This window comes from Nuphar pumila, chromosome 2 (genome assembly GCF_984573655.1).
Source record: "Nuphar pumila chromosome 2, dmNupPumi1.hap1.1, whole genome shotgun sequence".
In the NCBI taxonomy this organism is placed as follows: domain Eukaryota; kingdom Viridiplantae; phylum Streptophyta; class Magnoliopsida; order Nymphaeales; family Nymphaeaceae; genus Nuphar; species Nuphar pumila.
The window spans coordinates 2,062,418-2,084,460 of NC_143250.1; the positions used below are offsets into that span (position 1 = coordinate 2,062,418).

At 40.8% G+C, this 22,043-nt stretch overlaps 2 protein-coding genes across 2 annotated transcripts; one reads left to right on the top strand and one right to left on the bottom strand.

Annotated features, from left to right (window-relative positions):
- Positions 1-6,914: 6,914 nt before the first annotated feature.
- Positions 6,915-9,194, top strand: LOC149844429 (uncharacterized). The gene is made up of 3 exons (XM_089997161.1): positions 6,915-7,166; positions 8,285-8,523; positions 9,119-9,194. Exons 1-3 carry the CDS (start codon positions 6,915-6,917, stop codon positions 9,192-9,194), a joined length of 567 nt encoding a protein of 188 aa, XP_089853287.1.
- Positions 9,195-12,954: 3,760 nt separating this feature from the next.
- LOC149844430 (transcription factor ILR3-like) lies at positions 12,955-17,945 on the bottom strand. The gene is made up of 5 exons (XM_089997211.1): positions 17,729-17,945; positions 14,752-14,814; positions 14,084-14,161; positions 13,858-14,020; positions 12,955-13,430 (listed from the first exon to the last, which is right to left on the bottom strand). The coding sequence occupies exons 1-5, from the start codon at positions 17,866-17,868 to the stop codon at positions 13,164-13,166; spliced, it is 711 nt and encodes a 236-aa protein (XP_089853337.1). The 5' UTR covers positions 17,869-17,945; the 3' UTR covers positions 12,955-13,163.
- Between the last annotated feature and the right edge of the window lie 4,098 nt (positions 17,946-22,043).

A 22,043-nucleotide genomic window follows, 5' to 3' on the forward strand; every position in this document is an offset into this window, starting at 1 on the left:
ATTTATCAAATTTTATGACCATTTTGGTCAACATTTATTGTGTATTTATTTACACAAAGACAATAAAAAAATTACAAAAACAGACCTAAGTTTTAGCATAATTACAAAAACAGATTTAATCTTTGAGAATTTACAAATACATCCTTAGTTAATAAAATAATTTTCAAACACCTGCCACCCTTAACTGGGAAGGGTTTACCATGGTTAGGTATGTCGAAATTACCTTAATACCCTTTTATCTGTTTTTAACATTTACCTCTTTTAGGAAACCCCAACTCACCATTGAAGACTCTTCCTTTCTTGCGGGCCGCCGGTGGCTAGTGCACAGCCACAACTTCAGTTGCCGGAGTGACAGCCAGGGCATTGTCTCATGCATGGCTGCGTATGCTATCTCTCAATAGGATGGCTACCCCTCATCTTTATTTTGTGGTTTGTTTTGCTCATGTTTTGATTTGTTATACAATCAATGGTGAGGGTTGTTTTTCTACTAATTTATATATATCTAATTTATATCATTTGAGTTTGTGGTTTATTTTCTTTGATTTGCATATAATGAGAAAGAGAGAGAGGGAGAAAACAGCAAGTAGGGGTCTGCTCAATTTGGTTAGATTTTTGTAAAAAGATAAATGTTAAAAAAGATTTAGATCAAGGGTATTCAAGTAATTAAACTTTGGAAAACCCCATCCACTCAGTTTTAGGCTTACTCAGATGGGCCTTTTAGGAGAAAGCTAATAAGGTAAGGATGAATTTGAAAAAACCCACCCAAAATGACCAATTTGTTTCCTATTAATCCACTTCGGATATGAACTCGTTATTACCTTTATGATGTTTACTGCTATCATTTGCATCTTTAATAAGTTGAGCACGATTGAGAGTTTGTTTCCAACCAAATCTAAAACGGTTTGGTTGGTTTCAGTAGAGAAATAAATGTTCGATTAATAATGGATCCAGATTTGGTTGATTCGACATCCAAATCCAAGTCCGAACCAAATCTGAATTTATCAAATATGTACATGTAAAAATTCTTTATGCAGGTTGGATATGAATTCAGACTCGTTGGGCAAAATCATGTTCTGATGCGATCAAATAATTTAATGTAAAGTTCATATCCTGATTCATCAAGCTTTATGGGTGAGGGCTGTTTACAAGATCAGGCTACTAAAAATATCAATCTCCAACTTTCGTAATATTTTTAAGTTTAAGAAAATGCAAACTTGATAAGATCACGCTATAGTATCTTAAAATCAATTGGTTTCTATAAATTTTGATTGTTTTTTGAGTAAAATATACTGCTTTTCTTAACTTTGAATCAAAACCCGAAATCAAAATAAAAACCCTAATGTGAGAACCCCAAATCAGATCCCTAAATCCAAACTACAAAACAAATTCCTAAACTGAGAACCTCAAAGCAAATGAAAACTTCAAATGACATAATAATCCAAAATTAAGAATCACATATCAAGTTTTTTATTTTTTTATGATGAAGAACCCTCGCTGAAGCAACATGACCACCCTGCCTTACATGGACCACCTCTGAAAGCTAGACACATCCATGCACCAGAGGGATTTGATCCAGTGACTTCATCTCAGCACCCCTCCCCCCCCCCCCCCCCCCCAACTGGCCACAGAAGCGCAATGGTAGAAGCACCTGTAATTTTTCAGAAACAAAAAAAAAAAAAAAACTGTTCAAAGTCATTTTTTGTCCCAAAAAATAAAGGTGTCAACGAGTCGGATTTGGTTCCGACCCAGGTAGAACTAGACCCAGACCTGATTTGAGATTATTGTATCAGGTCTGTACTCAGGTTCAATCAGGCCCATCATATGAAAAACCATACCCTAATCCTATAAGGATTACATGAACCAGACCCAGCCCATACTTGGTAAAATAATATTTTTTATTTTTTTGTATTGACATTTGTGGATCATATAACGATTACATGAACCAGACCCAGCTCATACTTGGTAAAATAATATTTTTCTTTTTGGGATTGAAAATTGTGGATTTTAGTTGAAACTCTGGTCGTGTGTAAATCTGGTATAAGATTTCACGAACTATGACCGGCTCCATATGTTAATCAGAAGGATTTTAATTTCTAATTCGTACCTGGCTCCATATATTAATGGAGTCAGATCCTAATCTAACCTTCTTATTTATCACCAAATCCTGACCCCATAGGGTTTGATACGAATCGGATCTGAATCAACCCAGAACGATTGACACCGCCACCTAAAAAATAACATTTTATAAAATAGAATTTAGTGGGGTTGTTAGGCCCCCTCCAATGAAGAGAGTGGGCTCCAAAAATTGACGGGCAGGGAAACCAAAGTAGGATTTCACCCACTCGCCTTTAATAAAGTTGTGTTCGTCAGTACAGGTGCTGGCACGACACGTCGTCACTATTCGATCATTGGCGTGTCGCCTCAACCCCTGCAGGGACGGGTTAACGAAACATGGGCACCGTAGGCGACCATTTATAGGAAGCTATCATATCCCTCTCAGCAGGAGACGATCGATATGGGACTAAAAATACGAGCTTGTGTCCGTTCGTTTACCCGCAAAAACGAAGAGAACAAATTCCCTGTGAGTACCTAGCCCACATATGGGATATCAGATCATTTTTATGCAGCGGCAGCTACTGCTAACCATCCATCTCAACATTTTTTTCAAAATAAAAACCACTCCAATGTCGAGAAATGACGAGATGGATGGCTGTCAGGCATATTGCTGCATGCCCACCATGCACTGGTGCTGCATATAATGTGAACACTTGGTGCCTTTACCGGGGCTCTGCACACCTGGCTAGGTTGCTCTGTTTAAGGCGTTTAAGCAGACGAGAGTTCGATACTCGAGGTGTGCATTCTTTGTCTTAAACCCAAAGTAACTGACTCTTTGGGCCACAAAAGGGGCATAAGTGACACGCAAAGTGTCAATCTGTCGCAATCTCTGTCCAGGGTAGGGATGGCAGTGGACCAGAGGACAATGGGGCTCTGCCCCGCCTCGCCCGTTTGGACTGGGGAAGAAGGGCATGAAACGGGAATGGAGGTGGGGATGAAGGTTAAAATCTATCCCAGTGCGGGGATGGACTTACGGTTTCCCCCACCCCGCCCCATCCCCATTACAATCCCCGCCTTGCCCCGTTTCGCCTCGTCCCCAATCCTTCAAAGGATGACTATAGAACGAGGGGAAATGGGCCTCACCTTGCCCCCATTTGGACCGGGGATGGAGGACTTGAAATGGGGATGGAGGTGGGGGTGGAGGTTAAAATCCATCCCCATGCGGGGATGGAGGCGGGAATGGAGGTTCAGATTTTGAGATGGAGCGGGCATGGAGACTTTATCCCCATCCCCGCCCGATCCACTGCCATCCCTAGTCCAGGGTAGGCCAACCTCTTTGATATTTGAGGTCACGGCCTAGGGCTTTAATTGAAATATATATAACGCTTATATTTCACATGCTGAGGGCCTCCAATAAAAAATGGCACATGCATGTTCCTCATGCTGAGGGCTTCCAATGAAAAAAAATATATGGAGAAGGAGGGCCTTCAACTAAATATGACTAAGGCCTCAACTTCTCTCGAGCCGCCCCTGACTCCATCAACCGAGGAAATGTTGCCATTTGTTAAATATCAAAATAAAGAATGTAAGAATATGTGCACCGAGGAGGTGGTCATCTCTAACATCTGCAATGGAGGCCAACCCAGCAACTTGGGTAAGCTTGACTAAGTCTACAGCGAACCAGTCCTGGTCTATAGGTCTTGGGTTTGATTCGGGTTCGAGGTGCATTGGATGTCATTCATACTTGCAGCGAGCAGTGTCAATGACAGAGCGGTGTCCATCTCACCCATATGGCTTTGTCAACTCAATCCATGCTCAGGATGAACGGCATCAGGCGCTTGCAGAATGGATGCCTTCGAGCATTTTGTATCATGGGGTTTGTTGCCTTGTTGGAGCCGTTCATTATGAGGGTATCTTGATGTTTCGGACCGCCATGTTTTTCACCTTTTTGCTCTAATGTATATACCTTTTTGGCACTCTAGAGTGCCCCACAAGGCCTAAGAACTTCGTGTATTCGGACTCTATCTTCCCCTCTTGATGTACTTTGATTTCAAATATCTATAAAGAAGCTTTTTGCATCCTTGTCTCTTTGCTCTCTTTGTGTTTGTCTATACGTGTACTCTTGCTTCCTCTCGTGCGCGTGTGTTGTGCATTGCATGTGCGCTCAAAAGACTTGCCTTTGGTTTTTGTGATTACTCGAAGCTACGTCACGGGGGGCTTCGCTTCTAAGCATGTGACAAGTTGGTATCAGAGCCTTGTCGACATTGGAAGTGACAATGGTACCAAAGAAGATTGTCATGACCCCTTCAGGTAGTATGGTTCCTGCTGAAGAGAACTTCATGGTTGATGATCGGGTGTCAGCCATCTCGTGCGATGTTGCAGAGCTGACTAGGTCAGTGACCAACATTGGGAAGTTGGTTAATGAAACTTGTGTCGCTTTTAATGATCTCAATGCAGAGATCAAGACAGCAGTAGAGTAAGTGAAAGACTCGATGGAAAGTCTTGTCACTAAACTTAACTACTCGGTGGAGGACTTTTCTACCAGATTTGATGATTTGTTGGGTCGGTTTAACATCATGGCTGCTGAATTGGATGTTGTTTGACGAAAGAATAAATAGTTGGAGCGGCAGTTGAGAACTGTCTCGGCTGGCGGTGTTGCGACATACGTGGATAGACCACGTTACAGGCTACCTGACCCCGCAAAGTATAAAGGCACGCGGGACTCAAAGGATCTCAAAAATTTTATCTACGATATGGCCCAGTTTTTAGAAGCTTCGAGGATAGATGAGGACATCGATAGGTTGCGGACCGCAATAATATACTTTGCAGATGAAGCGACCCTCTGGTGGAGATGTCGCTTGGGTGATCACTACAAGAAAATCATGGATTAGCGACGGCTTATATCCATCGTTAATCCGTCGCTAAACTGTTTAGCGACGGATTGGCGACGGATTAGCGATGGATAGAGGCCATCGCGAATTTTTGCTCGCTAATTAGCGAAAAAACTTATTTGTCGTTAATTCCGTCGCTAATTTGCGACAGATTAGCGACGGACATTATCCGTCGCTAATCCGTCGCTAAATTTAAAAAAAAAATAAAAAAAAATGATCCCTGTCGGGCGGTATTCCGGCAGCAATAAGCCGGACTTATACCGCACCCGACAGGCATCGTCGTCCTTCGTGAATCGGCGTCGTCGTCCTCCGTGAACCGGCGTCACCGTCTTCCTCTGTGAGCCGATGCTCTCCGGCGTCGCCGTCCTCCATGAACCGGCGCCATCATCTTCTGTGAACCGGCGTCGCCGTCATCCTCCGTGAACCAGCGTCGCCGCCCTCCGTGAACCGGCGTTGTCGTCCTCCGTGAACCGGTGCCGACATCATCCAGCGATCGCCGTCCTCCGTGAACCGTCCTCCGTGAATCGGTGCTCTCCGGCGTCGCCGTCCTCCATGAATCGGCGCCGTCATCTTCCGTGAACCGGCGTTGCCGTCATCCTCCGTGATTAACCAGCGTCGCCGTCCTCCGTGAACCGACGTCTTCGTCCTCCGTGAACCGACGCCGACGTCCTCCAGCTATCGCCGACCGTCCTCTGGCATCGCCGTCCTCCACTCTCATGTACATGCTCTCCAACGCACTCTCCGACGTCAACGTCCTCCGAAGAAGTCGGTTTAAATCGAGTGCGATCGATTTAAATTTCGAAAGGGAGAGAGGGAAAATTTCGCGCTCGGTTTAAATCGAAAATTAGCGAGGGATTTAGCGACGAAATTTTTCCGTCGCTAATCCGTCGCTAAATCCCTCGCTAAAATGTTTTTCTGGTATTGAGAATTAGCGACGAAATAATTGTTGTCGTTAATCTGTCGCTAATTAGCGACGGATTAGCTAGAGAAAACTTTCATCGCTAATCTGTCGCTACTTAGCGACGGATTCATGAAGAAAGTTTTCTCTAGCTAATCCGTCGCTAATTTGCGACGGAAAAAATCTGTCGCAAATTTCCGTCGCTAATTAACATTTTTCTTATAGTGGATATTCAGTGGGGATTAGTTGTTATAGTCTCATGGGAGGACCTCTAGAAGGAAATGTGAGACTACTTTCTACCCAAAAATCAAAAGAAGATAGCCCGCAAAAGGTTGTTGGCATTGAAACAGACAGCGTCAGTGCATGACTATGTCAAGGCATTGTCTTTGATAATGATGAAAGTGGAGAGAATGGATGATCAGGATCTGTTGTTCTACTTTGGCAACAGGCTGCAAGGATGGGCAAACCAAGAACTCATTCGGCATGACCCTGCAACGCTAGCTGAGGCACTTGTGGTTGCAGAGAAACTTGTCGAGCTTGATAGGAATGACCCTACATTTCAAGGCAGACAACAGAGAAATGATCGCAACAATCGAAGGGATAACCGAAGGAACGACCAAGGACAAAATGTTGGTTGGGGAAGCCAGCAAAATCATGGTCGACAAGATGGCCAAAACAATAACCAAAATTGAAATAACTTTCAGGGCGACAATTATCATCATCGTGACTGTCGCATCTGCCATGGGGATCATTGGCAAGATACTTGTCCAAATAGAAACCGCGGTCAACGGAATGGAGACAACCGTGCACCCTGAGTTGCGAATGTTGTTTAGGGTGAGGAAGAGGATCAACCTGTAGAGGCGCCAACAGTTGGCGTAATGCAGATAATGAATGCAGTAAAGGTCACAACTGTTGCAAAACTGACAATATGCAAAGAGTTGATATACTTGGAACTTCTGCTCAACGGAAGACTTACCAAGGCATTGGTAGACACTGGTGCTATGCACAACTTCATCTCGCGTGAAGAAGCAGAACAGTTGGGATTAGAGTGAGAACAGAAAGAGAGCCGCATGAAAGTGGTTAATTTGGAGGTTAAGGCCATATACGGCGTTGCTCATGATGTACCAATGTGGATCCATAACTGGTCGGAAAGGATCACGTTATCAGTTGCACCTATGGATGATTTTAAAGTCATTCTCGCGATGGAATTTTTGAGAAGCAATAAGGCAGTGTTGATTCCCCACCTTAACGTTGTCAACTCCGAGAGTGAGAATCAGCCCTGCATGGTTACTGCGATGGCAGGGAAGCCCTGTGAGCGCTTGGTGTCTATGCTCCAGTTGAAGAGAGGCATGAAAAGTGGTGATGAGACTTTTCTTGTCACAATCTGCGCTACGGACGAGGCAGAAGAAGTCGCGGATATCCCAGAGGCCTTAGCGCCAGTATTGAAGGAGTTTGGCAATGTTATGTCTGCCGAGATACCGAAGAAGCTATATCCAACACTTGAGGTAGATCATCAGATTAAATTAGTACCGGGTGCACGGCCATCCGCAATGGCTCCTTATCGCATGGCAATTCCTGAGTTGTAGGAATTACGCAAACAACTGAATGATATGCTGGAAGCGGAGATCATCCAACCATTCAAAGCTCCATTTGGAGTGCCCGTGTTGTTTCAAGCAAAACATGATGGGTCAAAGTGGTTGTGCGTCGACTATAGGGAATGAATAAAATGACAGTGAAGAACAAGTACCTGCTTCCTTTGATTGCGGACTTATTTGATCAACTTGAAAAGACAAAGGTCTTCTCTAAGTTGGATTTGAGATCTAGCTACTGGCAAGTCAGAGTTGCAGAAGGGGATAAGCCAAAAACTACATGTGCAACGCGATATGCGGCGTTTGAATTCTTTGTCATGCCCTTTGGCTTGACGAACGTGCCTGCTACCTTTTCGACCCTAATAAATAAGATCTTTTACTCGTACTTTGACAAGTTTGTCGTTGTGTACTTGAATGACATAGTGGTGTATAGCGACTCGATGGAGCAGCATGTTCAACACCTTCAGATTGTGTTTCAGACTCTGAAGGACCACGAGTTGTATGTCAAGCGAGAGAAGTGCATATTCAGCCAGAAGAAAATCCATTTTCTGGAGCATATTGTGGGAGGAGGCACTCTCAAAATGGACTATAAGAAGATTGAAGTTATTCAAGCATGGGAGCCACCCTCTAAGGTTCCTGAGTTATGCTCTTTCTTGGGGCTTGCAAATTATTATCGGTGCTTCATCAAGAGATACTCTCAGATTGCGGTTGCGCTCATATATATGTTAAAGAAAGACAGACCATGGCTATGGTCTGATGCCTGCCATAAGGCTTTTGATGGGTTGAAGCATGCTTTGATAGAGGAGCCAGTGTTGAAGTTGCCTGACTGTCAGTAACTGTTTGAAGTATAGACTGATGTGTTTGACTTTGCTATTGGTGGGGTGTTGCTCCAAGAAGGACATCCTATCGCATTTGAAAGCCAGAAGTTGAACGACGCTGAACGTCGATACACTGTGCACGAGCGCGAGATGTTGGCAGTTGTGCATTTTCTTTGCACATGGAGACACTATCTTTTGGGGTCGCAGTTCGTTGTACGCACTGTCAACGTTGCGCCAAGCTACTTCCAAACTCAGAAGAAGCCGAGTCCAAGGCAAGTACGTTGTGGCAGAATTTGATATGGTCCTCGAGTATAAGTCAGGCAGGACCAATGTTGTAGCTGACGCCTTGAGTCGAAAGGTGAAACTTGCAGCTTTGCTCGTCTGGGACGATAGTGTGAGCCAACCAACGAGCGATCTTCTTGAACAAGTACAAGAAGCTTCAAAAAGTGACCCAATGGCTCAACAATTGATCGCATTGGTGAAGGAAGGAAAGACGCGGAGATTCTGGCTAGAGGATGGTTTGCTCTGCACTGCGGGCGATCGTTTATATATTTTGCGACAAGATACCTTGAGGAGGCGCTTGATACACGAGTACCACGATACTACTTGGGTGGGTCACCCAGGGCAACAGAGGACCTTGGCATTATTGGAACGTGTATTCTACTGGCTGCAAATGCGCGATGACATAGACGCTTATGTGTGAACTTGCTTGATTTGCCAATAAGACAGGCCCATCAATCACAGACCCGGTGGACTACTAGAGCCCCTACCTGTGCCAAGCCATCCGTGGGAGTGCATAACCATGGATTTCATTGTGAGCTTGCCGAAAGCACAAGGTTGGAGTTCGATTTATGTGGTTGTGGATAGGTTCTCGAAGTATGTTGTCTTCGTGCCTTCCCCTGCCACCTGCTCAGTTGCAGATACTGCAAAGTTATTTGTGTGAAACCTAATCAAGCATTGGGGAATTCCATAGAGCATCGTCAGTGATCGTGATGCACGTTTCACTGGCAAGTTTTGGCGAGAAGTGTTTCGCTTAATGGGGACGAACTTGCATTTCAGCACAAGTTTTCACCCCCAAATCGACAGACAGACAGAGAGAATAAATGGCATGCTGGAGGAATATATGTGGCACTTTGTCAGTGCCAACCAAAGGGATTTGGTTGATTTACTTGATGCGGCTCAATTCTGCTATAACTTTTAAAAGAACGAGTCATCTGGCCATAGTCCATTTGAAGTCACAACCGGACAACAGCTGCAGACTCCGCACTCCCTTGTTGCGCGAGGACGTGACAAAGCACCTTATGCATACCAGTTTGTCAGGAACTGGCAAGATCAGACAGAGTTGGTGAAGGCATATCTAAACAAGGCAACCAAGCACATGAACAAATGGGCAGATGAGAAGCGTCGTTCAGCAAAATTTTATGTTGGAGGCAAAGTGTTGGCCAAGCTCTTTTCTGACCGCACAGCTATCTTTCGGGGCCACCACTGAGGCCTTATTCGCAAGTATGATGGTTCATTCACCATTATCAAATGTGTGAAAAACTTGGCGTACCGGCTGGACTTGCCAACAAAGTTTCAAGTGCATCTGGTATTCCATATATGCAACCTGAAGTCGTTTCACGAAGATGAAGGAGATCCTCAACGAAGCATGCCTCAACGTGCTTCGATCCCGTAGTGGGCTCCTTCAACAGTCAGTGTACCAGGTAGAGAGCTAGATGTCATCATCAACCATTCCAACAATTATCTAGGGGAAGTCAAAAAGTACTTAGTGTAGTGGAAGAGATTTCGGGAATGTGAAGCCACCTGGGAGAAGGCCAGCAACATGTTTCAGCATCGACAGCTTGTAGAAGGCTACCATGAACAATTGGCATCGAGGACGGTGCCAACTTAGGCGGGGTAGCATGTTCCGGACCGCCATGTTTTTCTCTTTTTTGCTCTGATGTATATACATCTTTGGCACTCTAGAGTGCCCCACAAGGCCTTACGGCCTAAGAACCCCGTGTATTTGAACCCTCTCTTCCCCTCTTGATGTACTTTGCTTTCAAGTATCTATAAAGAAGCTTTTTGCATCCTTGTCTCTTTGCTCTTTTTGTATTTGTGCATACGTGTACTCTTGCTTCCGCTCGTGCGCGTGTGTGTTGTGCGTTGCTTGTGCGCTCAAAAGGCCTGCCTTCGGTGTTTGTGATTGCCCGAAGCTACGTCATGTGGGCCTTTGCTTCTAAGCCCGTGACACTTGACAGGTTAAAGATGAACGAGTTGAGCTTGCAGTTTTCTGACTAACCTACATTATCATGAGCTCCAGCCGAGCCCAAGACAACTCCTTAATCGAGATAAACTGAGCCAAGTTATGAGCAACTTGATTCGTTTTGCCAGCCCAACTTTCTCATAAAACATTGTAAAGCCCTTGGTATGTCTCGGTAGACTCGACCAGGTTGAACAAATCTGTCTGTGAGATCCAAGTCTTGGCCAGAGTCGTACTCAGTTCAACTCAAACTAGTTGGATGTCAAGACCATAAAGTGTGGCTAAAATGGGTTTCAACCGTATGCTAATTCTTCACCAAGGCTTGACCCTGTCTAACCAGACTAAGACGGGGTCTAACATCGAGGGTCTCTTAGAAGGTCTAGTGATTGGGTCCTATAGGACATGGGATAAATTGCACTCAAGATCCAGATATGGGTATTGGATCAAACACCCACATCCAATCTTACGGGTAATCCCCTATAAGAATTTTCATGGAAGAGCATAAATGATATTGTACCACCAGTACAATTCTAACAACGGTGTAAATGGGTCGGGTTTGACCCTGACCAGACCTGTACCAAACCCTATAGGGTATAAGATCTGATTACAATCCAGGTCGGACCTAAAGGATCTGATTAATGTATGGAGTCAGATATGGTTTGTGAAATTTCATACCAGACCCAGGCCGTACCCGAGTTTCGACTAAGATCCACAACTTTTCAATGTAAAAAAGATAAAAAATATTATTTTACTGGGTCTGGTTCATGTAATCCTTATAGGATTCACGTATGGATCCTCTTATGGTGGGTCCGATTGGACCCGGTACCAGCATCTCAAATCAGGTTTAGGCCTGGTTCCTCCTGGGTCCAAACCAAACTCGACCCCTTGACACCCCTAACAAGGAAGCAGGAACCTAACCTTAAACTTATTGGGAAGAACTTGGATGGTTCTTAGCCCAAGTGCTTCACATGAGTTTCCTGTCTAGTCCAACCCATTAACACCAACAAGCAGAAAAACCAAGTAGACTATTCCAAACCTTGGCCAAGTTGCTGAGAGCCTCACACATCAAAAGACTGAATGTCTCAAATCCCAAAATAACAATGACCAGGAATGAGGATCACAAAACACAGTAAGGCAAGTGGCTACTAGTGGGGCAGTTTAGAAAAGTACTACCTGCAGCTTTTAGTTAAACGTCCTAATTTCCGCTTGTATGGCAGGAGCACTTGTTGAGACGGCACAAGTTCAAATCCCAATGGTATGGTTGTTTAACTGGAGGGGTCTACCTAACCCCAGCTTGCCTATCAAAAAAAAAAGAAATATAAGGAGCACTTGTGTCTAGAGCATTCAAACATAGAAAATCAGCAGTTTTCCTTTCCCCTACATCAAATAATATTGTTTTTAGGGAAATATGTGAAAATGGCACCTAACTGTTGGCATAATTCAAGAATTCAGTTAATGTTTGGAAATTTTCAAAAAGGCGACAATTTTTTGTTTATGTAGATAAAAAATGATCTTTCTAATATGTAGATTAAAAATGAACTTTCCAAAAAAATTATCATCTGGTCCAACAATTAGAATACACTCGGTCTTATATGCTAACTTGGGTTTACAAGGCTTATGAATAAGGTGGATTTTGATATAATATATTACCTACTTGATTTCTTATTTTAATTTTTTTGTATTCTTAAAATGCATTGATTTTTAGATCATGACCACCAAGCCACAGCAAATTTGTTCAACTTGTAGAGAATAGACTTCAAATTTTAGAGGATAAGAGAGAAAAAGTGGTTAGCAAATTTCTAAAGAGAGTATTTGAGGTGTCAGCATGAATTTAATGCCAAACCTGTCAACTGAATTCTTTCGATTAAGCATAACAAAGTTTAGGTGAATCTCTTAAAAATTACAAAACATAGGTTGGTTTTTTTATTAGTTAAAAGGTGCAGCTTAGCTACGATTTCCTCACGCCAGAAATCAAAAGCCAAGAAAGTTTTTAGGAGAACACCCAATTCCATTATCAGCAAAGTCAAAAATGTTCTGCACTTTGCATTCACAAAAAGCATCGATGAAGCATGTCAGAAGATGGATTCTTTACAATGAATTGTACAAAAACCACCTTGACCCATTGAACTTGAGCAACTGCTATATACACAAGCAACTCTAACCTCTGTCTTTCAAATGTAAACTCTCTACAAAGCATGATCAAGGATATGAGGAAAACAAAAACCTTGAAAATATCACGAGAAATTAGCAGTTGAATCATCGCTGCTCTAAACTTTCATCACTAAGATAACTGCGATCAGCGAACACCATCTCCAAAGCAGAATTCTTGTCAATTTTTAAATAGAATGTAGATGGGGCAAGCTCATTTAAGGACTGTACAGTCTAAATTCAGAACATTTTGGGAGCAAAATAACACAAGGATTTATAGGCAGTAACAGCAGCTGCAATCTGCAACTAGAAATGCACCCACAGAAATCGAGAAATGTGTTAATGAAAAATTATTCCCATTTACAAGCCAAAGCCTTCTCTTATCCTACATTATATATCACCAGTCATATAACACTTACTGAAAGCATCGCCAAGAAAATTGAAAGTAGAATAGTCAAGGCTAATGTAGCACAAAAAAGAAAACAGTTATGACAAATTGACGGTCAGAATGGAGACTGCAACCTAAGCACCAGGTGAGACACCTGAAGGATCCTTCGATGAATCGACAAGAGCCGGTGGCAGGAATTGCCACATGGGTACCCCAGGGTAACCCATAAACGGCATAGGTTTCGCCCCAGGCACTTGGGCTTGAGCTGCAAATGCTGCCTGAAATGCTGCAGGATGAGGTAGGAACCCTGCAGGCATAGTCATTGCTTTTATCTGTTGTTCCAGTCTTTCTTTATCAGCTTTTACCTTCACTTTTTCCTCACGGAGTTCATTTTTCTCCACCTGCAGAAAGGGCATGCAATCTTTTTCATGATATGCAAGAGCATATGTGTTCCAACAGAAATCACAAATACCAAGAATATAGAGACTAGTAATGCATACAGAAAGCCCTATGTATGCATTTTTCTTGCATAGAATTGTTTTTATTGCAATCATGATATATTATTATAAGCATTTAGAGTTTTAAGAAATGGAGACACTCTAACTCAAAATATAAGGTAATCCAGAGTTCGTTAAAAATAGGTTTGCTTTAACTGCATCTCGGAAAAAGGAACAATGGGACAAAATAAAATAAAGATGCATTTACTTATCAAGGACATTAGTTCACAATTGAGAATTAGAAAGAATCCAGGAGAGGCATGCTAATAAAGCTAAAAGAACAGCTTCAAACAAAATGAGGTCCATTCAGGTAATCAGATAATGCATTTACCTTCAATTCTTTAACCTTTTCCTCTAGCCGCCCATTTTCCTCTTTTAGCTTCTCTGCCTCACTGTGCAACTGATTCACAACCCGAATGGCATCACACAAGATAGTTGCTTTGTCAGTCTTAGGCTTCTTTCCCGGTTCCAACAATAAACCCAACTCCAAGAACCTGCAAGCATCATTCCAAGCAACCTCAGCAAGTGTCTATGTGCATGAGAGATGAAGACAGAACCTGTCATTCAATTTATCTCTTCGCATCTTCTCCCTGCTTGCTTTGGAGCAATATGCATCACATGATTCAGCCCTGTTCCTGAAATTCAAACAAACTCAGAGAACAATGGCACAAAGTGACAAAGTGGCTGACTCCAAGAATACAGAATTGTATGCATAATCTTTGGCACCCTGACATGGCAACTCATACCAGAAGATGACTTTGCAGTAAATAATCAATGGAAGCATTTACTCATAACAAGAATGAGAAAGATCAACTAGTCCAGGATCAGAATAACAACACTGGTTAGCCAACCAAGGCCACTGATACTAGCAATAAAAGAAAACAGGATCAGTATCCAAACTTTTACACTGATGAGGGATGACCCTAAATATAGACAACACAGCGTGTAAGCATTGTTAGTTATTTCAACAGCAAATGATGATTATGGAGCATGATGTTGATAATGATCCAAATGTCATGGGTTTGATGATCACTATGGCTGAACAGAGTTTTGTTACTTAAGCTTTTAAAGTTGTAGAAGCAATATTCCTTTGCATGTGCCTGACATTTTAGCAATGCATAGATGGCTAAATAATCACATGAAAATGAAGTGGATACAAGGAAAAAGTAGAAAGACTATGAAACTTATCATTATAAATTGCAAATGAGATTCAGTAAGGACATACCGTTTTGCTGAACATGATTTTCCGTAACGGTCAGTATTCTCAAAAGAACCACTCACTTCCGCACTGCACATAATGTGCAAACATCATTAAGATAATAAAATATGAAAGAATGAATGAATATGTTGAAAGGTAAAAGCGGTATTAGAAAGTTATACACTATATGATGCTTTAATTAAATGGCCTTAGAAGTTGCAAATGAGTCAGAGATAGCTAAAGACTGAAGATAGAGCAGACAGCTCACCTGATAATTCAAACTTATTTAAGTGCTTTTAGTACCCAGCCCAAAGCCCCACTCAAGACAAGATAAAGCACTACTCAACAAAATTGGATAGGACCAAACTATTGCTAAAAAAATCCTAAAAGAAGGTAAAAGAAAAGGATATCTAACAAGATATGTGGTCTGTCTTATTTCTTTGATTATCAACATACAAACCAAACACAAAAGATTAGGATCCTTGATCTAAAAATGATAACTTTGAAGCTAGCATGAAATTTTGATTATTTTAAATCTTATCCCAAACACCTAACTCAGCATGAAGCAAATGCCAAACAAAATCTTTATTTCAATGTATTTCCTTAAATTCTTTCAAGCAACCTCCAACTTCGGTAGCTATTTGACCAGAGAAACAATCTCTCTCTGTGGGTCACATCTAGATTGAGTTTTATTCAATCACAATACATAGCTCCGCATATCAATATTGAATATTGATGTCAGAAAAAGGCCTTAAAATTCACCACTGTTATGCAATGCATTGCAAAACTAGAAAAAACTATATTAAACAAGAATAATAATTGAACAATAATAACTTTTACAGAATATATGATAATCTATCAAGTGCTAAATATCAAAACAGACGAAAAAATAAAGGCAAGTTCAATTATTTGCTACCACTTGTAAAGGTTATCTTTGATATTCCAACAGGACCCGATACAGCATCTTATCTAGGCACAGATGATCACAGATTCACAGGTTCCAAGAAACTTTAGGGAAACAAAGCCCAGAGACAGTAGGAATGATTCTCATTTGACAAACTAGTAACGTCGATCTAATATTCTGCTTAACTCCATTAGTACCCTCAGCCACAAAATGATGTTTGGAACATAGTTGCCAGTCGAGAAAGCGAGAGCGGGAAGCGAGGCACTTTCAAAATTTTAAGAAGCAGGAAGCGTGGGACGACTTAGAAGCGAATCACGAACCGTCTCGGAAGCGACCTAGGAAGTGAACCGGAAGCGAGGGGGAAGCGAAAAAAGAAGACAAAAAATTAAAAAAAAAATTAAAAGGAAAAAAAGAAGGAAGCGAGGGGAAAGCGTGGGGGAAGCACACTTCCCATAAAAGGAAAGCGCGTTTTCCCAAAAAAATGGATGTTTCCCAGTGCATTTCAGAAGCGCAATGTTTCGTGCTTCCGAAACACATATCAGGGAAGCGCGCTTCCCCTACTGTATAGGTGTTTCCGGTAACTCTGGTTTGGAACCTTTGGACCAAACACAAAAGATACAGTGCTTTTCTAGATATACTCATCTCTTTCTATCATTTCTCCTATTCACAGGGACATGGTTAAAAGGATAGGAGATATATTATTTTTGCATATTTTTCATTAAGGATGGTATATAAGTCAACATGATACGAGGGTGAATTGGAGTATCCCTGTGACATAACCTTTCTCTTTTCCTCCTAATTTCCTTTGTTGTTCTCTATGAAATCAAGTTTCATAAAAAAAAATCGTTGCACTATGAAATGAGAATTTTCTTAACAACCATCTCATTTCAAACAGCAGAAAACAGACTGGATAAACAGTAACTAGGAGATTAATGGTCTTAAGCATCGGTATCAGGTTCTCTACCCCAGTAGCAGCATATAAATGCCAATAAAAAAAACTTGATTACTGGGCTATTGATTTTTATACAAACTCAAGCCCAGCCTTTTGGAAGTCATTCATGGCTGAACCAAGGTTGAGTTCGCTTGATTCACGCCATTTTTTAGGTCAACAATGGTCCAACCACCAGCCTAAGGAAAACGCATTTCTAAACCATCTTTACTTACATGGCTGGGTTTTATCTTCATATGTTAGCCTTGTTAGCGACATGCACCCCTATAAATAAAAAAACAGAGAGGTGTTTCCATGGTTACACAAGGAGATAGACTGCAGAACTTCTAACTCTTTCCAAATGTTGTAGCTTGATGCCAATGGAATAGGCCTACTCATATGTCTGAACCCCACAACAACCGCATCCTTTAGTGACTGCGATCGGCTTGGATTTTCAATGAGGAAAAAAAATCCCCAAAATCTGGCAAGTATAAAAATTCAGACTGCTCCATTTCTCAGACATCCCTCCAATACCAAGAGAATTATGACAATCATTCAGATCCTCAAAATAATTTGATGGGTCACTTCCATTTGTAAAATCAATTGAAACAAACCAAAATATTGCATATTTTTCATCCTCATTGACTCAAAATCATAGAAATTAAACCTACCAACAAGATCCTTCAGTCCCCAATCCTTCAAAAGACTCTCCATAAACCCTCCAAGTATTTGAAACTCATGACCATAAGAATAAAACACGCATAAAATAGTCAAAACTCCTCCTTTATTCCATTAATCAGGGAACCAAAACTCACAAACAGGATGAAAAACAAACAAACCCCAGCTCAAATCAATTGTTTAACAAAAAAAAAAAACAAAATCCCCCATATGATATTCAATCCCATTCATTCCGAAACCAAAACAAATTCCAAATGGGTATTATGGATGCACCCAATATCCAGAAAACTGGGATAAGTTGTGAGATTCATGCGTGGATCTCAACACAAGAGCCTAACTTATCCCCATTTTCTGGACAGATGGGTTCAATCAAATAACCCTGAGAGAGAGAGAGAGAGAGAGCAATCCTTACACAAATTAACCGAAAAAAGAAGAAAAAAAGGAAAACCCAACCCAAATTCCACGTCAAAAAATCGAGATCAGAATTGACCAACCTGATCTCCGGAACGTCACCCAACGCCGAGTAAAATCCGGCCGCCGCCGTTGCCGGAAAATCCACCGCGAAATCCCCCACGTCGTCCATATCGATGAGCCCGTAGTCGGGCAGCCACACGGAGCTCTCCCCAGACGCCATGCTTCCCTCCGGAAAACCTCTCGAAATCTCGCCCGCCGGAAAATCCTCACCGCATTCCGGCGCCTGCGACGAATCCTCTTCTCTGTATAGTGAATGGAAAAAAAGTTAAGGGCAAATTACAATTACAAACATCCTCCTAACTTACCAGCTATTTACAAGAACCCGCGAACAATTCAATTATTACATTTGGCCGCTGCTTATTTTCGTTTACGCTTCACAAATCACAAGCACGCTTACACTTAAAATGTTCCAATTTCATCAGCGAATCCCACGAACTTTATTTTTCAATTTAGTCAAGTAATTTTTTTTTATTTTTGATAACTAAGGAAAATCCTAACCCAGAACCATGACACTTACGTTTGGTTGTGTTTTTAAATAGAGATTCACTTTAAAAAAATTATGAGTCTTAGGTTTAATATTTCATGAGACCTCGTAAGAAATAAGAAAGTCAATCTCACACAAATAAAGTTATTTTCTAAATCTCACTTTGGGGATTACGTGTCAACTCACTTTTTATTAAGAAACTTACTTTTAAAATTTTATGCTAAAAAAGTTTTAGATTTTGATTGCTTTTAAGTTAATGTTTAAATGAGATTCACTTTCTAAATCTCATTCAATTCCAAATCACATTTGATGCAACCAAACTTACCTTTTGAGCTCACCTCCCTACAAGGTAAAACTTCAAGTTTAAGACACCTTCACCAAATCTTACATGTCCTAGCAAGCAGCCCACATGCACCAACAGGATTCAATCCTGGGCCTTCAGCTTGACACAAGATCCTGCTGATCGCATGAGTAAACGAGAGTATTTAAAATGCAATCAGATAAGGTAGGTGTTTAGTTGTAATAATTGAAATGTTGGCAGGCTCTTTGTTGATAGCTGATAATCTAGTCGGTTTTTTTGTAAAATTGGTTAAAAAGTAAATAAATGGGAAAGAAGGAATCTCTCAAAGCCGGTTCATCTATTTATTTACTGAAATTTTCTAATTGGGGTTAGATTATTTAATCACCCCTCATGGTTGCTCAAAACGGCACAAAATGATGGTGACAGTGACAAAATTTAGTATGATTAGGCAACCAATAGGACTGTATAACTATCCGAGCTAGCTCGAGCTCCACTCGTTTAAACCTGACTCGGACTCGTTTGAGTAATTAAACGAGCCAAGCTTGATCCAGAGTTCAAGATTGATTAAGCTCGATTAGCCTGATTAAACTCGGGCAATAGAGATATACTAAGACTAGTTTTAGAATATGTATTATTTTTGTAGGTTAATAATTATAAAACATGCTTTTAGCTAAGTGAGTAACATGAAGTGTCCTCTTGAGTTTAAATCCTGTCCTCTATAAATTCTTTTTTTTAATAAGTTAATGCGGCTCGAGCCAAGCTCGAGCTTGAACTCGAGCAGAGTTTTCAAGCTCAGCTAGATTCGAGCCTAGCTTTTTTAGCCTGAGCTCGGCTCTTGGGCACCCCTAACCACCAAGGTCTTACTTATACAATACCCTTGGTTTTATTGTGAATTACATGATGCCATCTAGGGCTAGGGTTTGTTTTCAATCTTTTCAAGTCTCATTTCATGTGATGTAGGTTAAGTGTATTAAGACCAATTGGTCCTACCACTTGGTTCAATCAGGAACGTATCAAGTTGCATTTTCTTTTTAGGGAAGCACCAAGTTGCATTAAAAAATATCTCCTATAATTCTCTTTAGTTTGTTTTCTTTAACCTGAATAATAGATGTAGGAATCTTTCTGAATTCAGACCCGATGAACTTCGAACACTATGCAATTTGTATATACGACACCATTACATTCGCTTATTGTGCATTTGATAGTTTTGGTTTGCAATTAAAATTTTATGTTTTGAGAGAGATTATGGGGATTTATATATTTGTTTAATTCAAAGTTAATACGTAATTCACACAGGATACGTATTTGAAATGGTAAATTTAAATGCGTTAAAATTTTAAATAAGAGATAGTCCAATTAAGTCTAGGAGAGAGGTAGCGAGAGATGAGCCCAAAAATGAAGATGGTGCGAGAAGCAAGATGCAATTATTTAAGTAAATAAAAAGTGAATGAATGAAGCGTGAAGCATTTATGAATCACAAGAGGAAATGAACAGAAAATAATTCAAATTTATAGTTAAAACCTTCGTTCTTAAGCTGAATAGTAGGTTTTCTATTAAAAATATTCATATGTGCATCTGATTATATTAAGATAAATATAAATTATAAAAAGTATAAACCTTTCTAACATAAAAAAAAGTCACTGTGGCGCCTGGACCGTGTTTTCCTTCCCATGAGGATTCTCGGGATCGCCTTTTCTCATTTACATTATCAAGGAAGTTTGATTCTAGTATCAAAAGAATTCAGCTTTCCATTATCAGGAAGCGAATTATTCTAAATCTTTTTTCAGAAGCTTGAAAGAAATGTGTAGTTTTAGATGAGATACATTAAAGTGTTGCGATGTTTAACGGTTCATATTTTCTTACATTATTTTGCGGAGAAACCTTGACCTCCATGGTAGATAACCCCATGCTAATGGGTCTAGGTGAAACCCAGACAGAGTCCGAGTCAAAAATAGTGTGAGATAGAGAACTCTCTCTCTCTCTCTTGGTCTACAGAACAGAATGACTCCGTCTGGGTGTAACCGAGATTGAGTCTGGTCAATAAATGGGGGCAAGACAGAGAATGACTATGTGTCTCGGTTTGTGGCTGACTGAGCCAACTCAGTTCAGGTTTTAACCAGACCAAGATGACCATGACCACAGTTTGGGTGTAACCCAGACTGAGTCAGGTGGGACCGTACCTAGACCAACTCGGTCCGGGTGAGTTTCGGACCAAGTGCGGTTAGAATATATATATATATATATGTGTGTGTGTGTGTGTGAAAAAATTGAGACAGTGACTGTCTCGGTTTCCTATCATGAACCATGCATCTAGTTGGACCAAACTCTAGAATGAATCAAGTTTGGATTCAGTTAGACAAAAACCAGAATGGATCAGTTTAGATCCAATTCGCACCAAACCCAAACTGGCTCGGGTTTTGGGTCCATTTGGTACCAAATCCAAAATGAACTGAGTCTGGATCAGTTATACCAGATCTAAATCCAATTGGAGGAAATAGAGATTGGATATCTGTGATAGGTCCAGTTTAGATCCAAACTAGACTAGACTGGATTTGGATCCTATGTAAATAAGATGGGGATCAGTGGACTGAACCCATGTAGGTCTAGTTTGGATTGAACCCAGACCTGTCAAGGTCCTAGTTAGGTTCAATGGTTTCAAGATTCTGTGAGTGGTAAAAGAAAATAAAATGTGTATACGGGAGGGTTGGCTTAGGAGTTAAACCTCCAACCTCTCATAAAAAGGGAAATACCCTTAACTAGTAAGTCAACCTAGTTCAATTGGTCAAGAATGGCAAACAAACTATACATATACCTTTTTCAGGTTTGACCTGTAGAATACATACAGATCCTGGTCAAATCTGATCCAAATTTGAGAATCAGATTAGAATGGTCGGCTATATTCTTCGTGAATCCTGTTATTCGGATTCAGACCCATTTAAGAGGTAAAATAACTATTTTACCTTTATTTTACCTACTTTGATAAAATGTGCATAACTCCACTCCAAACTCAGAATTGAGTGAAGATTAGTACATTAGAACTATGATGTAGAGAGTGGTCTACTTATCCTGTTTTCATAGTCAAACACACAACATGAAAAATGAGGTCTAAGGGACTATCTTTTGGAATGGTAGTTTAGTAATTTTATAAATTTAAAGGAAATATCATTCTAGTAAATGAGTCTTTATGTAATAAAGAGATCCGATGACTATAAGAAAATCAACTCCAAGGTGAGGTATCCATTCTTGCTTTCAAGGTAAGGAAACATTCACAAATAACTCCTTAGATAATAAAATATAGTTTTTTGTATAAATGCATCTTGTTACGGATAGATATTATGTTTTCTTGTACTCTTGCAGTTTGTGTATGTTGGTTATTTTATGCATATAAATGGATTAATAAATGCATGCTTAAGAATCCATAACATATGTAGAATTTGAGGCTCTTTGGAAAGATGCATGTGATTTTTGGATCTTATTACATGTTATCCCAATACTTGCCATTACATGAAAATATTGAAATTTGATGTGAATTATGCCATGAATATACTTG

Bases quoted from the DNA above. Each gene is read 5' to 3' on its own strand.
- LOC149844429 (XM_089997161.1), top strand. From the start codon at position 6,915: ATGAAAGTGGTTAATTTGGAGGTTAAGGCCATATACGGCGTTGCTCAT. The intron at 7,167-8,284 runs GTGTCTATGCTC...TTTGAAGTATAG, and splicing joins GGAAGCCCTGTGAGCGCTTG to ACTGATGTGTTTGACTTTGC. The intron at 8,524-9,118 runs GCAAGTACGTTG...GGTTGTGGATAG, and splicing joins CAGAAGAAGCCGAGTCCAAG to GTTCTCGAAGTATGTTGTCT.
- LOC149844430 (XM_089997211.1), bottom strand. From the start codon at position 17,868: ATGGCGTCTGGGGAGAGCTCCGTGTGGCTGCCCGACTACGGGCTCATC. The intron at 14,162-14,751 runs GTATGTCCTTAC...TTTGAATTTCAG, and splicing joins AAATCATGTTCAGCAAAACG to GAACAGGGCTGAATCATGTG. The intron at 13,431-13,857 runs GTAAATGCATTA...CCCTTTCTGCAG, and splicing joins AAAAGGTTAAAGAATTGAAG to GTGGAGAAAAATGAACTCCG.